The 17256-nt window shown below is 48.6% G+C and overlaps 1 protein-coding gene across 3 annotated transcripts in view; it reads right to left on the reverse strand.

Annotated features, from left to right (window-relative positions):
* Positions 1-17256, reverse strand: part of STK10 (serine/threonine kinase 10) — an 83777-nt gene that overhangs the window by 11166 nt on the left and 55355 nt on the right. For all 3 annotated transcript variants that reach the window (XM_006138128.4, XM_075900253.2, XM_075900254.2), the window contains 6 exons: positions 16776-16848; positions 15701-15895; positions 15499-15580; positions 12089-12223; positions 9621-10190; positions 3195-3325 (listed from right to left, as the gene is read on the reverse strand). In XM_006138128.4, the coding sequence (XP_006138190.3) occupies positions 3195-3325; positions 9621-10190; positions 12089-12223; positions 15499-15580; positions 15701-15895; positions 16776-16848 (1186 nt within the window). The remainder of the gene's footprint in view (positions 1-3194; positions 3326-9620; positions 10191-12088; positions 12224-15498; positions 15581-15700; positions 15896-16775; positions 16849-17256) is intronic.

Raw genomic sequence — 17256 nt, forward strand, 5'->3', positions numbered from 1 at the left:
AACTCCCGGAGACTCACTGATTTGCCTCTAGGCTCCAGTTCTTGGTCTGTAGGAAGGCAGCATGTTAGTCGTTAACGAGGGTGAGAGGGTCAAATCTTACAGGCATGGTCTGTTAGCCAGCAGAACAACACTGGAAGAAGCCCCACTTAGGGGATGTAAGTGACTAGTAGGGTGAGTACTCGACTAGTCCCCCCCATTCCCCACTCCTGCTGCCTCTGTATCTGTATCTGAGGCGGCGAGGAACAGAAGCAGATGCTGGAGGGATCTGGCTTAAAAGCCAGTTCCCCCCAGCACTGTCTCTGAGGTGCAGGGGGGGCAGAGGAGGCACCTCCCTTACTAATTGAGTAATTAATTAATAGATACTTAACACCTCTAGCCACAGTGCTTGGGACAGTTAAAACTTGTCTAGAGAAACACCATGAAGACCTACTTGCAGGAAACAAGCCCCTCTTACCCAGCAGGGTAAAACTAGCCTATCATGCCCCATCCAATCTAACTTTAGATGAATCTTTGCAATAGAATTCAGCCCGAGTTAGAGCTGCACTGTCCACCCTGCAAGTTCAGTGACTGCCCTGACTCAGGACACAGATGGCGGGAAGGGTAATTTTGCCACAGGAAGCAAGGAGATGTTACACCTCAGCTCTGATCTAGTCACTTGCCTTACACTGAAGCATCTGCTAGCAAGTCCTAGCATGGTCTGAGTGTCACATCCTCCCCCATTTGCCTGGTTTACAGCTAGGCTCAGCTGGAAATTGGTGATATACTGGGGGGAGTGGGGCAGTCATGGCTGTAAAGTGAAATTCCCAGTGTGACCTTTGCTACAGTGCATTAACACTATGCTCGCCAGCACATCACACCCCCACCGTATGGGAATCCTGCTGGGAAAAGCACTTTAGAGCAATTTCCTTTATCAAAACACTCTCACCCCATTAAATCAATTGGCCCAACAAGATCCTCTCCATTCCAGCCTTAAAAATCGATATCTTGGTATGTTCCAACAAGCAGCAGGAAAACAACCTGGATATGAAACTTGGGAGCGGGAAAGGATATGCAAAGAAAATGCATTTAACTTGCTAGGCAGATCCTATGAAATGGCAACTTTTCCTGAACACGTTTCTGTGCAGTGACGTGCTTTCAACCCAGTCTCTGTCCTATCTGCACCCTCATCACACAGAGCAGACTAGTTAAGAAAAGACTCAATTTTGAGTTACTCCTTCCCTGTACTTGGGCAGGAAGAAGAGGGCACAAGGTTGGCTTTCAGCCATCTTTGCATTCCCTGTGAAGACCTGCCTTGGCTTTCAGTGCACGTTTGAAGCAGCCTCAAGACTGCTCCAACTTAAGAGTAAATTTCCCATGGCCCTTGGGAAACAGACTTGCTAAAAAGTCTTGTGGGAAAAGGGATAGCTTAGGCTTGTCATTAAGCAAAGGATATCCTCAGGGGGCTCTCCAGAGCAGTATTGAGGGACTTTGTAACAAAGAATCAGGCCTCAGGATTTTTGTAAGCCTTTCATTTCACTGTCACCACCAATAATAAACAGAATAAGCCAGAAGCAGCACTCTCTCCTCCCGCTAAAATCTGAGAAGCCTGACGGCTACAAAAACGTAATGCAATCAGAGCTTTCAAGGGCCTGTACATAGAATCATAGAACTGGAAGAGACCCTGAAAGACCATCAAGTCCAGTCCCCTCCCCATGGCAGGACTGGACCCCTGTGGTAAGTAGGCCAATGGTGGGAATATAGGAGTTGCTATAGAGAACTTTTTTTCTGGGTGTCTGTTTGGTGAGTCTTGCCCACATGCTCAGGGTTCAGCTGATCGCCATATTTGGGGTCAGGAAGGAATTTTCCTCCAGGGTAGATTGGCAGAGGCCCTGGAGGTTTTTTTGCCTTCCGCTGTAGCATGGGGCACGGGTCACTTGTGGGAGGATTCTCTGCATCTTGGGGTCTTTGAACCATCGTTTCAAGGACTTCAATATCTGAGATATAGGCGAGAGGATTATTCTAGCAGTGGGTGGGTGAGATTCTGTGGCCTGCATTGTGCAGGGGGTCAGAATAGATGTTCATAATGGTCCCTTCTGACCTTAAAGTCTATGAGGACCAAGCACTGTCTAGATCATCCTTCATAGATCTCTAGCCAACCTGCTCTTAAATATCTCCATGCTGAACACTAAGTGATCATCTGAGTTTTACAGCTTCTTAGTTGTTCCGTTAGTAAAAGTGTATCTGACCAAACAAAAGCCAAGGCACAAAAGCACCCTGAGAAGTTTTCTTAGTTTATTTTAGATGCGTTAATGTGCTGACGCTGACAGCTCTGGAAATGGAAGTAAGTTTAGCCATACAAGGGCGCTTGCCAAGACAGAGGTAGAACAAGTTTCCCCTACAGAGTGTCATTGGTAAGCCTCAGCACTGAATGCATGGCTGCAAGAGGGTAGCTCAACACCAAGGCCCAGGCCTTAGCCTCTACGGGGATTGCCACTGAGTGAGGCGATTTGCACACTGTGGATAGTAGAGATAACTAATTAAACGAATTTGACAACTGGTTAAAGATTATGTTTAGCAGGTTAACTGGGGGGGGGCGTGAAGAAATTCCAGGGGAGGCACAAGGCAACCCAGCCTCCCCCCCCAATCAAGTTTTGCTGCCCCACTCAGTCCCTTTTTTTTCCTCAACAAGTTTTGCTGCTTTTTTCGGGGGGGGGGGGGGGGGGGAGGGCGGGGCCATGAGGGTTTTTTAAAAAAAATCAAGAAGGGGGGGGTGTGATGCCAAAAAATTTGGGAACCACTGGGTTAACGGATTAAAAGTGGAGACATGCGGGCGGGGAGGATGGGGGGGGGGAAGAGGGGAGCTGTTCCAGCACAGCTGGATAAGGGGGAGGGGGCTGGAGCGGCCTCCATGCTGGAGACAAGGACTTCTTCGGCCAGCCAGAGCAGCCCCTGCCTGGGACGTGCCACCCAGGCTGGGCCCTACAGGGCTGGAGCAGCCCCCTGACCATGACAGGTGGAGAGCTGTTCCAGCCCCTACTGCTTCACCATTCACATCACCTTTGTGAGCTGGGCCGTTTCCATTAACACTCCGCTACCCCATCGAGAACAGAGGCCACGGCTGGGTACGTGCTCAGGTGAAAGTCTGTCCCGTCACTAGTCCTGGGAGCTAGCCAAGCCAACCCTCCCAAATTCCCAGTGACCAATTTCCAACTTGCCTGAGGAATCTCATCTCTTCGTCTTTCTTCTCATCCTCGCTGATGATCTTGGAGGTGGTCACGCTTACTTCCACACCGTCCACCACAAACTTCCGGGTTCGCTTCAGTGTCTTGTTGTGCATCCGGGAGTCCTAACAGGCAGCAGGGGAGAAGGGAAACAGCCAAGGGAGGCGGTGACATGAAATTCTAGGTGACAGTTTAATGCGTTCTAGGAGCTGGGGCTTTGCCAGTGGCCTCTGACAGCTAAGCACTGTGGTCAGAGAGCTCAAAAGGATTCCATTAGCATTTTTAATGAAAAACATCCGCCTCCCAACAGCAGAGAGAGAACTCCCTCCCTCAGCTCTATGCAAACTGCTCTGCCTCATGTACCCTGCAAACCCACACTGTGCGCTCCTCTACAGTTAAACTGAAATACTGGGATCACATGAGCACAGTCAGCATCCTCCATACAAAAGCTTTGCTCAAAAACAGAAGCAATTCAACAGCTGAAGAACTCTCTCCTCCATACCTACCCTTATAAACAGCTGATGTTTGTATCAGACTAAGGTGTAAACTTTTAACAGTGAGAGTAATCAGCCACTGGAACAATTTGCCAAGGGAGATGGTGGATTCTCCACCATTCAGAATTTTTACATCAAGATTGGATGGTTTCCTGGAAGATCTGCTCTAGGAATTATTTTTCAGTAGTTCTTTGGCCTGTGTTATAACAGGAGGTTCAACTAGATCAGGGGTCTCCAAACTACGGCCCGGGGGCCAGATGCGGCCCGCGAGGCCCTCTCATCCGGCCCGTGGAGACCTTTTTGGATTCAAAGGCAGAAGAAGTGAGATTGTTTCAAAACCCATTTGAAGCAGATGTGGCCAGTTGCCCAGATGAACTGCAGCTGGAAGTCATTGAGTTGCAAGCAAATGACCTCCTTAGGGACAAGTTCAAAATAGGACTGGTGGGTTTTTACCAGTTTTTGCCCAAGGAAGACTTTCCTAATGTCAAAACTTTTGCATCAAGGTACCTTTCAATCTTTGGAACAACATACCTGTGTGAACAAACATTTTCAAGAATGAAATACATGAAGAACAATTTGAGAACAAACTTGTCCGATGATAATCTCAGGTCACTGTTGATGTTAGGGACAACAAATCTAAAGCCAGAAATGTCTGCTATTTTGGCATCCAGGAAACAATTTCACCATTCACACTAATACAGGTGTTCATGTGTAGTGTATGAATGTGTTATTAAATAATAACTGAATAAAATAATATTAAATACATAATTAAAAACAACATCCATGTTTTGATTGTTTTTTATTTGGACCTCAAGTGTGTAGTCGGCCCCCGAACTGCTGTTTGATAGTTAATGCGGCCCTCGGGCTGAAAAGTTTGGAGACCCCTGAACTAGATGATCATAGTGGTTCTTTCTGGCCTCAGACTCTATGAATGCAGGAATCCACAGGTATGACGTGTCACCTTTCCCTTTGGAAGCAGGTGACAGCTGAAAATGTCTATACTGCAATCACATCTAGACTGCACTTAGAGATCTGCAGCTGGGCTCTGCCAGCTGACTCTGGCTTGTAGGGCTCAGTCTGTAGGGCTGCTTAATTACAGTGGAGATGTCTGGCTCAAGCTGAAGCTCAAGGTCTGGGAGCCTCCTACCTTCCAGGGCCCTAGAGCCATCTTTGACAATTCAACAGCCCATTAGTCCGAGCCTGCTGGCATGGGCCAGCCACAGGTTTTAACTGCTGCCTAGACATATCCTGAGGTGCTGCAGCTCCCAGTAAACACAACAGAAGCTGTGGATCAGACTTCATCTTCTGAATCAGAATTTGGGTCCCTATATTACTAGAAAATTGCTAATCACCAGCAGCTCTGAGCTGCTTACAGGAAAGGAACAGACAAGCGCCTCACTTTGACTAGGACACGTAAGGAAAAGCGTTTTCGTGCTCTCATTCAGTGGTGCAGCAGGCTGTGGCTGCCATCTGTTCTCATGTCTTACCACCTGCACAGCATACAAACTCCTGCTCTAAGACGGAATTATTAGTTTCCTCAACGGCATTTTTATGGCACTCGGCACTGTATGCACCCGAGTGCTTTCCAGAGATTAGTGAGTTTATTTTCACAATACTCCAGAGAGGCATTATGGCCTAGTGGATAGAACACTGAAGTTGAACTCAAGACCTGGGTTTTAAGTCTTGTCTCTGCCATTGGCTTGTTGGATGACCATGGGCAAGTCACATTACCTCTTTGTGCTTCAGTTTCCCCACCTGTAAAGTGGGAATAATGATACTCCTGTGTAAAGCTCTTTGAGATCTACTGACAAGTGTGTTCTGCAAGTACCAATCATCATCATCACCATCATCTCATTCTGCAGATGGAGAACTGAGACAGAAATTAAGGTCAAGTGTACACTAATTTTAGGTGTCTATCCTGAGATGTGAGGCCCTGATTTTTCAGTGTATTTAGTTTTCTATGTCCAGAGCACAACTCTTACTGACTTCATTTGTCCCTGAGTGTATTCAGCCCTCAGAGTAACATGCTGGGCACTCAGAAAAGGAGGAACACGCAGTAAATGGCACCATGAAAAGCTCAGTTTAACACAAACTACGCAGCAGGGGCAGAATCCAATTCTGCAGATATTTAATGACAGCAGAGGAATGCTGAGATTCAGGTTCTGTTCTAGGTTTTGAATGGGAGTGTACTCCTCTACTGGTCACAGACCTTTCTGTCCCTATTAACTTGTGTTTTTATCCCCATCCCCCCTCCACAATCGCCAGGTTCCTTGTTCTAGTCTCCTTGCCCAGCCAGTCCCTAATTTCATGATCAAACACCAACCATTTTTGTTAAAGTTTCCAAAAAGATTCAGTCCAAGGCAGCATGGGAAATTCCTAGCCAAAATGGTTTATGTTTGGCAAGGAGACATAAGCAGCTAAAACCAAGGTCTTAAGTGCTGGGCCACCTCGACTTTAGGTGTCTTTACAGTGCAGATAAAGGCATCCACCCAGAGTCATCTGCACAGGTTTAGGGATACTGGCTTAATTCACAGCTCACATTATCTCAGTGCAACTTTCCACAGACAAGCCCTTAGCCCTGTATGATTCAGTGCAATGTACACGGGGCTCCATCTAGCAACTGCATGTGTAAGTGTGGAGAGATCATCTGGAGAATGATGAGAAGGCAGTAAAGACCCCTTTGTCCCTCAGCTGCCCCCAACATCTGCACAGTACATGAAATAAACAGACAAGCACAGTCACTTCCCCGAATGTAAACGGGAGCCCCCTGGAAATCCTAAAGCATGCCAGAAACATCTGCAGAGCAGAGTCCAGCTGAGCCCTTCCCCACAGTCCAGTCAGGAGGAAGGGAATTTAATACACAGACCTCCATCCAGAAGGGCTGAAAATGTGTAAGGGGCGGGGGGGATGGGGGGCTCAGCTCTTCTCAGTTGGGGCATATGGAGGAAGTCTGTGCCTGGGCTTTGCTTTCACTTGAAAATTTTAAGAGAGAGCCACTAAAAGACACTTGCACTCGGTTTCGTAACAGGCCAAAAAGGGAACGTTCTACATGAGTTTGTGGCAAAATGCCCCCTAAGATTTAGAAACCAATAGGGAATTCTGCCATTACAAGTGATGGACAGCACAGGCCAGGAGATCGGATCAAAGGGTGGGAGCTAGAAATGCTGGAGCCCTAACTTGGGCTTAGACACGGATCTGTCAAATCACTTCTCCTTAAGTATATGGGCTGGATTTTACAGATTAGGATAATGATACCACCCTACTTCGTGGGACTATGGCAAAAAAATAATATTCAAACAGTGCTCTGAATGGGCCATAGGCTATATAGCTAGTGAGTTGGGGAAAGCAGCACAACACTTCAGATTTAATTCATTTCCTGAATTAGCACCAGAATCCCAAACATAGGGTATGAAAGACAAATATCAGAACCTACTGTCCTGGGGACCTTTCAGATAGTGTTACTGCTCCTAACAAGTACAGGATGGGATCCAAAGTTCTCCACTGGGGTGCGTCTACACTACACTGTTATTTCGAGATAACTAGCATTATTTCACAATAACAATGTGAGCGTTCACATTGCCATTCCATTATTTTGAAATTATTTCAAAGTAATGGGCGGCTTATTCTGAAATCTGTAAGCCTCATTCTATGAGGAACACCACCTATTCCAAAATAGCTATTTCAAAATAAGGTGTGTGTAGATGCTCCATTGCTCCTATTTTGAAATAGCCCCCCAGCAGGGCAATTTCGAAGTCATTCCTCCCCGGTGCCTCCTGGGGCTCTAAATCAAGATAGCACATCTACATTAGAGAAGCCTGCCTCAGACTCATTTTGAGGCTTCCCTGCAGCATAGATGTGCTATGTCGAAATAAGCGAGCAATGCAGATGTATCCTAGAACTAGACATTCTCAATTTTATTCTAAGGGTGCTACAGTTAGAGTCACATTAAACTACAACCCAAAAGTACCTCGAGTTGCTTCTTGCTCCCTACAACCATCCCCCTACCCTCCCACCAGAAAAGCAGCTAGGGAGAAGGATTAACACACGTGATAGGTTCTTGGCTGGCCTCTGGAAATGGATCATTTATCACAGGGAGACTGAAGAGAAGGGATGAGACTGCTACCCGCAAGTGCCTCCACTAGCAGAGCTGTGGGCGCCAGGGGAAGGTGCTAATTAACTTCTCTCCTAGCAGGAATGCAGAGTTGGAGGAGGAATTTTATTAGGAACACTATTTGGGCATGTTTCTACACCTGGAAGCCATCACTTGCACAGACAACTGGACAAAGATCTTGTGCAATACAGTAATGCCTCATTTAACACGTGCCTGCTTAACACGTTTTCATGACAGCACGATTTTTTTTTTAGGGAACGTTTTTTGAATTACACGACCGTCCCTGGAATAACACGATTTCCCCAGCAGGCCCATTGCGCGAGGCCTCCCCGCAAAGCGGCAGAGGGTTCGCCACTCGCTGCGCTGTTCCCCGGCAACCCCTCCTCACTGGACGCAGTGCAGGTCCCGGCAGTCCTGTCACAGGGGCATACTCCCAACCCAATCCTCCTCCCCTCTCTTCCCCTTCCCTCCCCCAGAGCCAAACACCTCCCCTCCCTGCTGTAACCCCATACCCTCTCTCCCCCAACCTTATGTCCCGGTCCCCAACAGACACCACCACTTGAAATGCAACCCCCACCTTTTCCATTATTTTCAATAGGAAAATTGACCCCGCATAACACTATTTCACTTAACACGATCATTTTCTGAAACATATCTATAGTGTTAAATGAGGAATTACTGTAACACGTCTGCGGCTCCCCAAGTTACACAGCATCTTGCTTCTTCCCGGGCTCAGCAAATAAAGTCATTTCATTTACTTTGCTTCCTTGAACAAAGTAATACCTGGTGACCTCTCAACGCTCAGCTTTGGGATTGTCCTCACCTGCATGCATAAAAGTCAGGACTGCTGGAAGATCTTAGTGCAAAGAGCTGTTTAACCTTTGACACAAGCTAGAATAGACCCATTAAGTATTTGAGAAATCGCAAGCTATCGCTGTCCAAAGCGGACACCAAATGAAGCTGTCTATCAGTGTGCAAGAGAAATAGGCTAATCAGCACTGTACAAAGGTGCAATTTAATGATTTTGTTTTTCAGGCTGGGACTTGCTCACAGACTCTGTCAGGTCCCCGCAAGGGAGAAGGCTGGACAAGTTATGTCAGCTTCAGGTTTCCCACTGATTTACAAAAGACTATAATTAGTTGCAGAATGTAAAACTTTAACTAGATTTCACTGGCCTGGAAACTGCAACTGGAAAGGAAAAGCCAGTAGCAACACTGAGAAAGTACAAGATTAAAGGGTGTAGCAGTCAGGCTAATGCCCCATGCCACAGACTAATAATCACCACACACCAAACAACCTCTGCTTCCAGGCATATTATCTGCCCTTAAACAAAGCTACTCCCCGCCTATGGGGTTGGTGATCATTTCAAACTATTGCTGGAAGATTTGGATGCAGAACAGAATTATTTTGTGGTTTGACATCCGTTAGTGTCACTTGCCTGGAATCTGGGTGCTTCGATGAGTTTATGTCATTGCTTCTGCTGGGATAATAATTTGCTGATTCTTTCACTGCAGTGTTCAGCAGTTAAACTCAAAGCAAAAGTAAATTCTGGCACTATTCACCCTTATCTACCCTCACTCATCACCAGGCAACCTGGATCCTCCATTAACACCATACACTGACAACTTCCTTTTTCCTTCCATGGCAAAATCACCATCACTGTCATGAGGGAAAAAACCCAACATTTGTCAGGTGCTTCAGGAAAGGAGGCTGTTTGGAAGGAGTCAGGGAAAGCTAATAGTCTCCATGTTGAGTTCCATCTACCAGATTAAAATCACCTTTTAATCTTTGATGAATAACCAACCCCAACCTTACCTTCAGAGACAGCGAGCCACTCTCCCTGCTAAGGGACAGAGAGGTGGTGAGATCCATGCTTTCCGAAGCAGAAGTGCTGCCAGAATCAGAATCCCGCTTGGACCGACTGCTGGCCAACTGAAGAAAAGAATCCAAATTCCCATTGGCAAGTTTTTCCCTGGCAGCATTTTCCAGGTGGCTGCTCTCAGGCCAGTTCCCAATGCTCTTATGCTCTTTATTCACTGACTCCAGCTTCTTGCTTTCATTGCGTTTCTCCTTCACTGGATTAACCTTATCCTCCTCTAGCAGTGCAGAGTGGCGGTTGGGGACCGGCTCTTCCTGGGTGCCAGGGGCAATTCTGCCACAGTCTATCCCAGATGACTCGGAGCTGCTTGTAGTTTTCATGGAGTTCTCGCTGCTGATACCTTCATCTGAGAATCTGTCTGTGTCTCTGTCTACAGTCTTCTTGGCCTGCCCCACAGGCAATGTGGGTCCATTCATCTCCAGCGGGGAGGGGGATACTGGAGGTTTCTCTCCCTCAAAACTCAACTGGCTCACCTCCGAAGGGTCTCGCTTATGAGTCCCGGGGGGCTGACAGGACAGAGAAAAGAAGACAGGACAGGACTGAAGCACACGCAGGCAGAGTGAAACTTGGATCACAAATAAGGAGACCCCACTGAATACCCCAGCAACACAAGATCAGTGGGTATTTCCTACTCAAGTGGCTTACACTCCAGTAACTTTCCTGGGGGCAGCTGTGATTGTGGAGGAGAAATGGACAAAGCCCAGTGTGTTTAGCTGAGTTTTGCTCTTGCCTGGCTGTGCAATCCTGGCAGTGCAGCTTTGGTTCTTTCCCAAGATACCATGCTCAGCCCAGACTGCTGTGCTCTCTTCCCTTGGCCATCACCGGGGTTTAATAGCTCCTTTTCTGGCCATCACCGGGGTTTTAATAGCTCCTTTTCTGGAACTGGGTCCAGAGTGACCATGCTATGGAGTTCAAGTCCCTCTTGGATCAGGAAAATCCTGATATTCCATTGGCACCTCCCCCCAATGGTCCTGGGGAAGCCACATTCTGGGCTGCTCCTGAGAGCCTTTAACCAGTGGCAGGCAACCCTTGGCCTGCATGTGGCCCACTGGAGTTCCACTTGCAGCCTGTGTGCCCCATACTTCCTACACCTTCCTCTCCCTCCCCGCCCCAGCACTCCCAAAGCGCCCTGAATCCACTGATTCATGCTCTGTCCTCGCACTTCCCTCTTCTTCCGAGCTTGAATGCCACAAATCAGCTGTTTATGGCTGTTCAAGTTCTGAGGGGGGAGGGGGAGGTGGGAGGAGCAGGGACGGAACACAAATCATTGGATTCATGGTGCTCCAAACGTGCTGGGAGGGAGGTGAAGGAATAGGAAGTGCGCGGCTCCAATGGCCCACTGAAACAGAGAAGGGCTAGTCATGCAGCCCAATCTCTAGTCTTGGTTGCCCATCGCTGACTTCGACACTGGCACTGGGGGCAGCTCTGCCAGCCCAGCCTGGAGCTGCTGGTTATGTTTTTCTCTGCCACTTTGCTGCATTTTTCTGTCTCCACTTCTCCCTTGTGCTGTCTAGTTCCTTGCTCCCTAGGCCATGCCGTGCCTTGCTCACCATCTTCCTGAACAGCACTGGACCACTTCAGATGCACTGGCCAAGGGGAGAAGGGGCAGGGAGAGCCTGGCACTCACCTTTCTGCCCTTACACATGGCAATGAAGTCATGGTCCCCCACATGCCCTCCCCACATCCCATGAGGTAGTAGGAGATGTAGAAGTGCAAAGGGAATGCACAGAGAACTCCCAGGCCTAGAATACTTGCTGCTGAGTCAGCAAACTGGTCTGGGTATTTTAGCCTTTGTTTGGAGGCACACTGCCATTTGCCATCCGCTCTGCGCTCCTCAGGGCGACGCGTCACCAGGAACCAGCAGCGCCCCCCAGCAGCACGTTGCCAGCTGGAACCCAGAGCTGCCAATAAGCTTGTGCCAGGACAATGGTCGAGTCAGCAACACCTTGATCCCAGAGCAACCAGCTGCTGCTTCAGCTACCACTAGCCCAAGAGCACAACACAACTGGCCCTGCCCTGATGGCAGGGGTCAGCAGAGGGAAACTCCTTCCTGGAGCTTGAGGCAAGCTAGCTAGCCAGCCTGCAATAGTGCTGCTGTCCTGCTGAATGCCTGGCATTACCAGCAGCAGCAACTGTGGGTTCCTCCTCTGAAGGGAAAGCTTGGCATCCCTCCAGCGGCATTATTTTCCAGGACCCTCTCCCACCACCTTCCTGTCCACCCGACCGGACTTAGCAAGGCGGCAGCCTTTCCTCAAGAGGAGTCTGAGGCAGCGATGGATAGAAGTCGTCATTGCTTTAAATCCTACAGCAACTTTGGCCTGCAGCTCTTCCTGCCTTCACCTTTACAGGACCCACGCCCCCTCCCCGCCACAGAACTAGGAGCGGGGGAGAGAACAAGACTTACAGATACAAGTTCCGATGATTCATCCTCTTCTCCTTCCTCTCGATTGTCTTCGATTTCTTCCATCACTTCAGCCTTTGCCTCCGCCACGAGCTCACGCAGAGCTCGGTTGCTGGTGACCTTGTTAATGAAGGAATGCTGAAAACCCAATCACACGTGTTAGACTCCTACCTGGGCTCATTGGTTGACCCGCTCAGTTACATGCATCCCCCCCACCCCGCTGCCTCTGTATCAGAGGGGAAGGGAGATGCTGGTGTGCATGGGGAGCCGGTTTATAAGCTGGCTCCCTGCACATGCCGGTTCCCATGGAGCCGCCTGCTCCACCCCCACTGCTGCCTCTGATACAGAGGTAACAGTGTGGTGGGGGGAGGGGGACGCTAGCCAGTGCTGGCAGGGAATCAGGCTTTTTTGAGTAATCGCTGAAAAATTCAGTGGCTACACATTTACACAAATAACAGCATTTTAATGTCCCTAGTACTGGCTCCCACAGAGCCACCACCTCCTCTCCCCCCCTTCCCCCCCGTTACTGCAGCAGCTGTGCCGGGGGGAGGGGCGCGTGGGGGGGCAGATTCACGGGAGTCGGTGCTTGCAGGGAGCTGCCTCCCTTCCATGTGTAACACTGAAATTTTCAGTGGTTACAGATTTACAAAAAACACACAACACAACACAAAACCAAAACACTTTTTTACATCCCTGCTTGGGACTGAATGCCCAGATCTCTCCGATATGAGCATGGTGTGGCTCTCAGCTGAAGGTGAGTGGCAGCTCTAAGAGCTACATGTGTAAACAGAGTGGAAGGATGCGTAATTGAAACTGCAGGCAATACACACAGAGCGCGCATGTGTACTAAGCTTCATAAAGCAGCTAGGGTGTCCGCCGGTTTCCAAAGTGTATTGTATACTTCCTGTTATTGAGTAAGGTAAACACACCCCTAGTCAAACTTTCCTGGGTGGCAAACCACAGGCGAGAGCACTCTGTCCTCCACTCAGAGTTATGAGGCCAGAACGATCAATGTCCCAGATCAGATGCTGATTTAAAGAGGCACATTACATGCCAAATGAAATGCTCAAACAAAACCATGTGACTGACCACTATATAGAGCAGGGTTGGGCAAAACATGGCCCACAGGCCACATTCAGCCCACCACACTGCTTGATCCTGGCAGGGATGCAGCGGGGAGCCTCAGGCAGGCTCCTTGCCTGCCCCACACACAGCTCAGAAAAGCAGCTGCTGGGTCCTGTTTGTCTTTGAACAGCTGTGAGCCCAAGGGCAGGGGGAGAAGAGGTTTTGCACACTGCCCCCCCCCTCAGCACAGTGAAGCACCCCTCCTCCCACCCCTGCACCAGCTGCAGGGGGCATGTGGGTCTGAATAGCTGTGAGCCTGAGGGGTGGACAGGCAAGGAGCCTGCTGGGCTGCTGGCCAGGAGCCACCCAATTACAGAGCCTTCCTCTGGCACCACAGTACCTCCCTCCCCTGAACTCTGCCCCCTCAACCCACATAACCCAAACCCGCTCCCAGACCTTGTACTCCAATCTCCTGCCTCAGGTCACAACCAAAACTCCCGCACTGCACCTTAGTCTCCTGCCCCAGGTCACAACTTCCTCCTTCACCCAAACTCCATCCCAGACCCTGCACTTCCTCCATTAACATCATGGAAGAGTGAAGCCCCTGACCACTTTCCAAATTCTTGGAGTGTCGTCCCCTCCCCCCCCCATCAAAAATTACATTAGAGTGTGAAGCATGAAGAAGATACACCAGCACCGTATGCGAGTTATTCAGAGCACTCAAATAGGCAGTTAAAAGCATTTAACATCTTATGTTTTTGAAGGGTAAGGGTGGGGATGTGACTTGCACTTCAAATGGCAACTGCCATCTTGGCATAACTAGGAAATCAAAGTCCATCCCAGCTCCATTGGAGCCACAGCTTTTTCGCTTGCTTCAGTGGTAACAGGATTAGCATTCTTTCGAACGCTGTAGTGCCCAAAACGCAGTAGGTACTTTCCAAGCAGAAGAGGAGATTCTCTTTTAGATTGTGTCTGCCCTGAAGTACACAGACTGGGGAGGGGATGCCAAGAGACGTACAACATTGATCATTAGACTTCACTATGGATAGTCCATACTAGGGATGTCAATGTGTAGTCAACTAAATGATTAACTGATATACCTGGGCTTATTGGTTAATCCTATTGACTACACACACTCCCCCTCCCCTTGTTTAAAGAGGCTGCAAGGAGGGCAGGGTAGCTGGTACCTCTGCGAAGCCAGCTGCCCCACCTCTCCCCCCTCTCCCCCCCGCTACCTCCCACAGTGCCTGGGGGGAGCCAATTTAAAGGCCAGCTCCCCATGAGCTGCTACCTATATCAGAGGTAGGGGAAGCTGCTGCTGCCAAGCAGCCTCCTTCCGCGGCGGGCCTGGGCTCACGAAGGACAGAGGCTGCTTCCGCCCTGTGCTGCAGACAGCAGCACGGGGAGGCAGGGGGCTCCCTGGGAGTGGGGCCAGGAGCACACAGGCTGTCGGCCCCACCCCCGGGGACTATCGAATAGTCCTGTGATCACTAAAATTTGATGAAGTAACATGATTATTCAATTAACCGACATCTAACATCCCTAGTCCATACAAAAGGCCAAGAAGTCAGAAAGTGACAGATTAAGATGGTCTGTGCAACCTTAACACAGAATCTTGTGTGTCGAGTGGACTTCCATGGTGTAGACAATCAAATGCCATTTCTTCCCCAGGATTCTACAGCCATTCTGGGCTAGGGTGTGAACTCTCCAGTTGCTGATCAGCCCCAGGCTCTGGTCGATGGTATTTAAGCAGTCAGGTTATTTTCCTTTTACAGTTTATGGCAGAAGCTTCTCCCTGGACAAATGTCCCCAACTTAGGTCACCTGGCAACCATTACTGAACCATTTCCCCACCTCCAGACATTCAGGTGGGGAGATAGTCTTGTGGAAAGCTAGCCCCACAGGCACTGCATAAAGAAGTCAGTAGTGGAGACTAAACAATTAGCAACATCTACCCAAATATTGCAAACATCACATCTACTCTTTGCTGAACTCTTGCTATGAAGGACCCCCAAGCATTACTCCTAAATGACGGTCTGTTGCACAAGTGTGCAGGGCATTCTGGATGTATCAGAGAATTTGTCTAGACATAGCCTTTCAATAAGCAGACAAAAATGTTCACAGCTCAGTCTGCCTGTAAGAGTGTTACCAGCACAGCAAGACATCCCAGAGAAGTACAAGTGAACTAGAAAACTGGGGAGGATGAGTAAGTTTTTGCTTCAGATGAGGTTTGGGAGATACACAAATTACTTAGACACGTGGTGTGCTTAGAAGATTCCAAGACAAGGTTAGCACTCGACACAAAAGGCCAGTCTGAGGGGTTCAGCTCCCTTGAGGACAGCTGCGTACCTCCAGCAGCTGTGCCGCACTTGGCCGAGTCTCAGGGTTCTTATCAAGAGCTGTCTTCAGGAAGTCTCTGAACTCTGGAGACCTGAAAACATATAATAATTGGCAAGCAGCTCCCTGGAGGACATTTGCATTGCACAAACAGCTGAGCCCAGCATCACTGGGAAGCCACAGCAAAGAGCTTCCGTGCTCTTTGTCTTCTTACCATTTAGAAGGGCAGTTGAGTGTGGGAGGGTCAGACTTGGCAATCTTCAGCAGGACTCTCATGGGGTTCAGTTCATGGTGGGGGGGCTCTATCTGAGCCATTTCTATCAGCGTTATTCCCAGGGACCAGATGTCGGCCTTGTAGTCATAGGGAGTGTCCTTCATAGTTTCACACATCACTACCTCAGGGGCCATCCTGCAAGGGAGCACACAAGGGGAAGCGGGAAATGTCTGCGGCATCCTGCTACCAACACAAGCACGTTTTCAAGAGGAGACTGGCTGCACACAAGTCCAATGAGTCAGTACTCAAACCATGTCATTGATCTGCAGCATGGCACCTTCACCCAAAGCAGGACCTCCTAGCAAGCTAATGGGGAACAGCAGCTTTCCTGAGGTTTGAAAAGACCCTTATTTCCCTTCTCCTCCCCCATTCCCAGATCAGCTGAGACAGCCTAGGCAGTTTGTGAAAACCTCCAAGGCAGACACATCTGGCACAGATGCTGCTTCAGACAATAAATTAATGCTCACTGATCCCCCTCCTTCAGCAAAGAGGTGATTTAGAGATTACATTCCTGGAGTGAGTTGTGGCCTCCATGCACATGGAGCTGCTTCAAAAAACATTCCACCATATGTGGTGGGGGAGGAAGAAGATTCCTCCCCCACCACATATGGTGGTGTCCCAGATTCCACCTACTTCCAAGTTGCAGGAATTGCATTGGGTTGGAGGGAGAGGTGTCATTCCAACAGAGAAGTATTCCTGTTCCTCTCCAGCTGCCCCAACACACTTCATGCTGTTCCTTTATGATACGCACAGTTGGTGAGACTCTTGAAAGCAGAAGATACTGGACTTGTATTTTAGTTATTTTTTATTAAAATTATAGAATGGTGTTAAAATCCTCCTACCGACGCTTGATAAGGCAAAATAGTTAAATGGACCCTAAGTACATCACATCCTTGTCCTAGCAAGATGTTACAATCTAGATTTCCAGTCTGATACCCAAAAGGTGCTAAGAATGCACAGTTCTCTGGGAATTTACCTTTCAAAAGAAGGCTGCTTAACAAGCTAGTTTACTTACCAGTAAGGGGTCCCGATGAAGGAATCTCGTCTCTGCAAAGTTTTCATGTTTTTGGCAGACACACCGAAGTCAGCTGCAAATAAATCGATCATGTTAGATGCTCTAAAAAAAACCCAAAAGGCTTTTCAGAACTGTACAAGCAAAGCTCTATGCAGTATGAATATACATCCTCTCTAGACTAAATACTAGGAATTAAATGAACCTACGAGGATGCATTCCTTCCAACCATGAGACCCTAAAATGTTTCTCTAGGTTAATGGAACTCTTTGCAAGACATGAAAGAACAGACACTCCATGCAAGGTCATTTGCCAAGTCTCTTAGAGGCACAATTTGTTAACAAGAAGTCTTAATTTTGAGACATCAATAAAGCAAAGAATATAAAATTACCTCCTTTCCCTTTCTCCCAATCCCATAAGTGGCAATTGAGTGACATGAGTCACCTCCTTCCTGGGTAACAGGAAATGCTCTCCGCCTGCTACT

This window comes from Pelodiscus sinensis, chromosome 16 (genome assembly GCF_052426305.1).
Source record: "Pelodiscus sinensis isolate ZL-2025 chromosome 16, ASM5242630v1, whole genome shotgun sequence".
Lineage (NCBI taxonomy): Eukaryota > Metazoa > Chordata > Testudines > Trionychidae > Pelodiscus > Pelodiscus sinensis.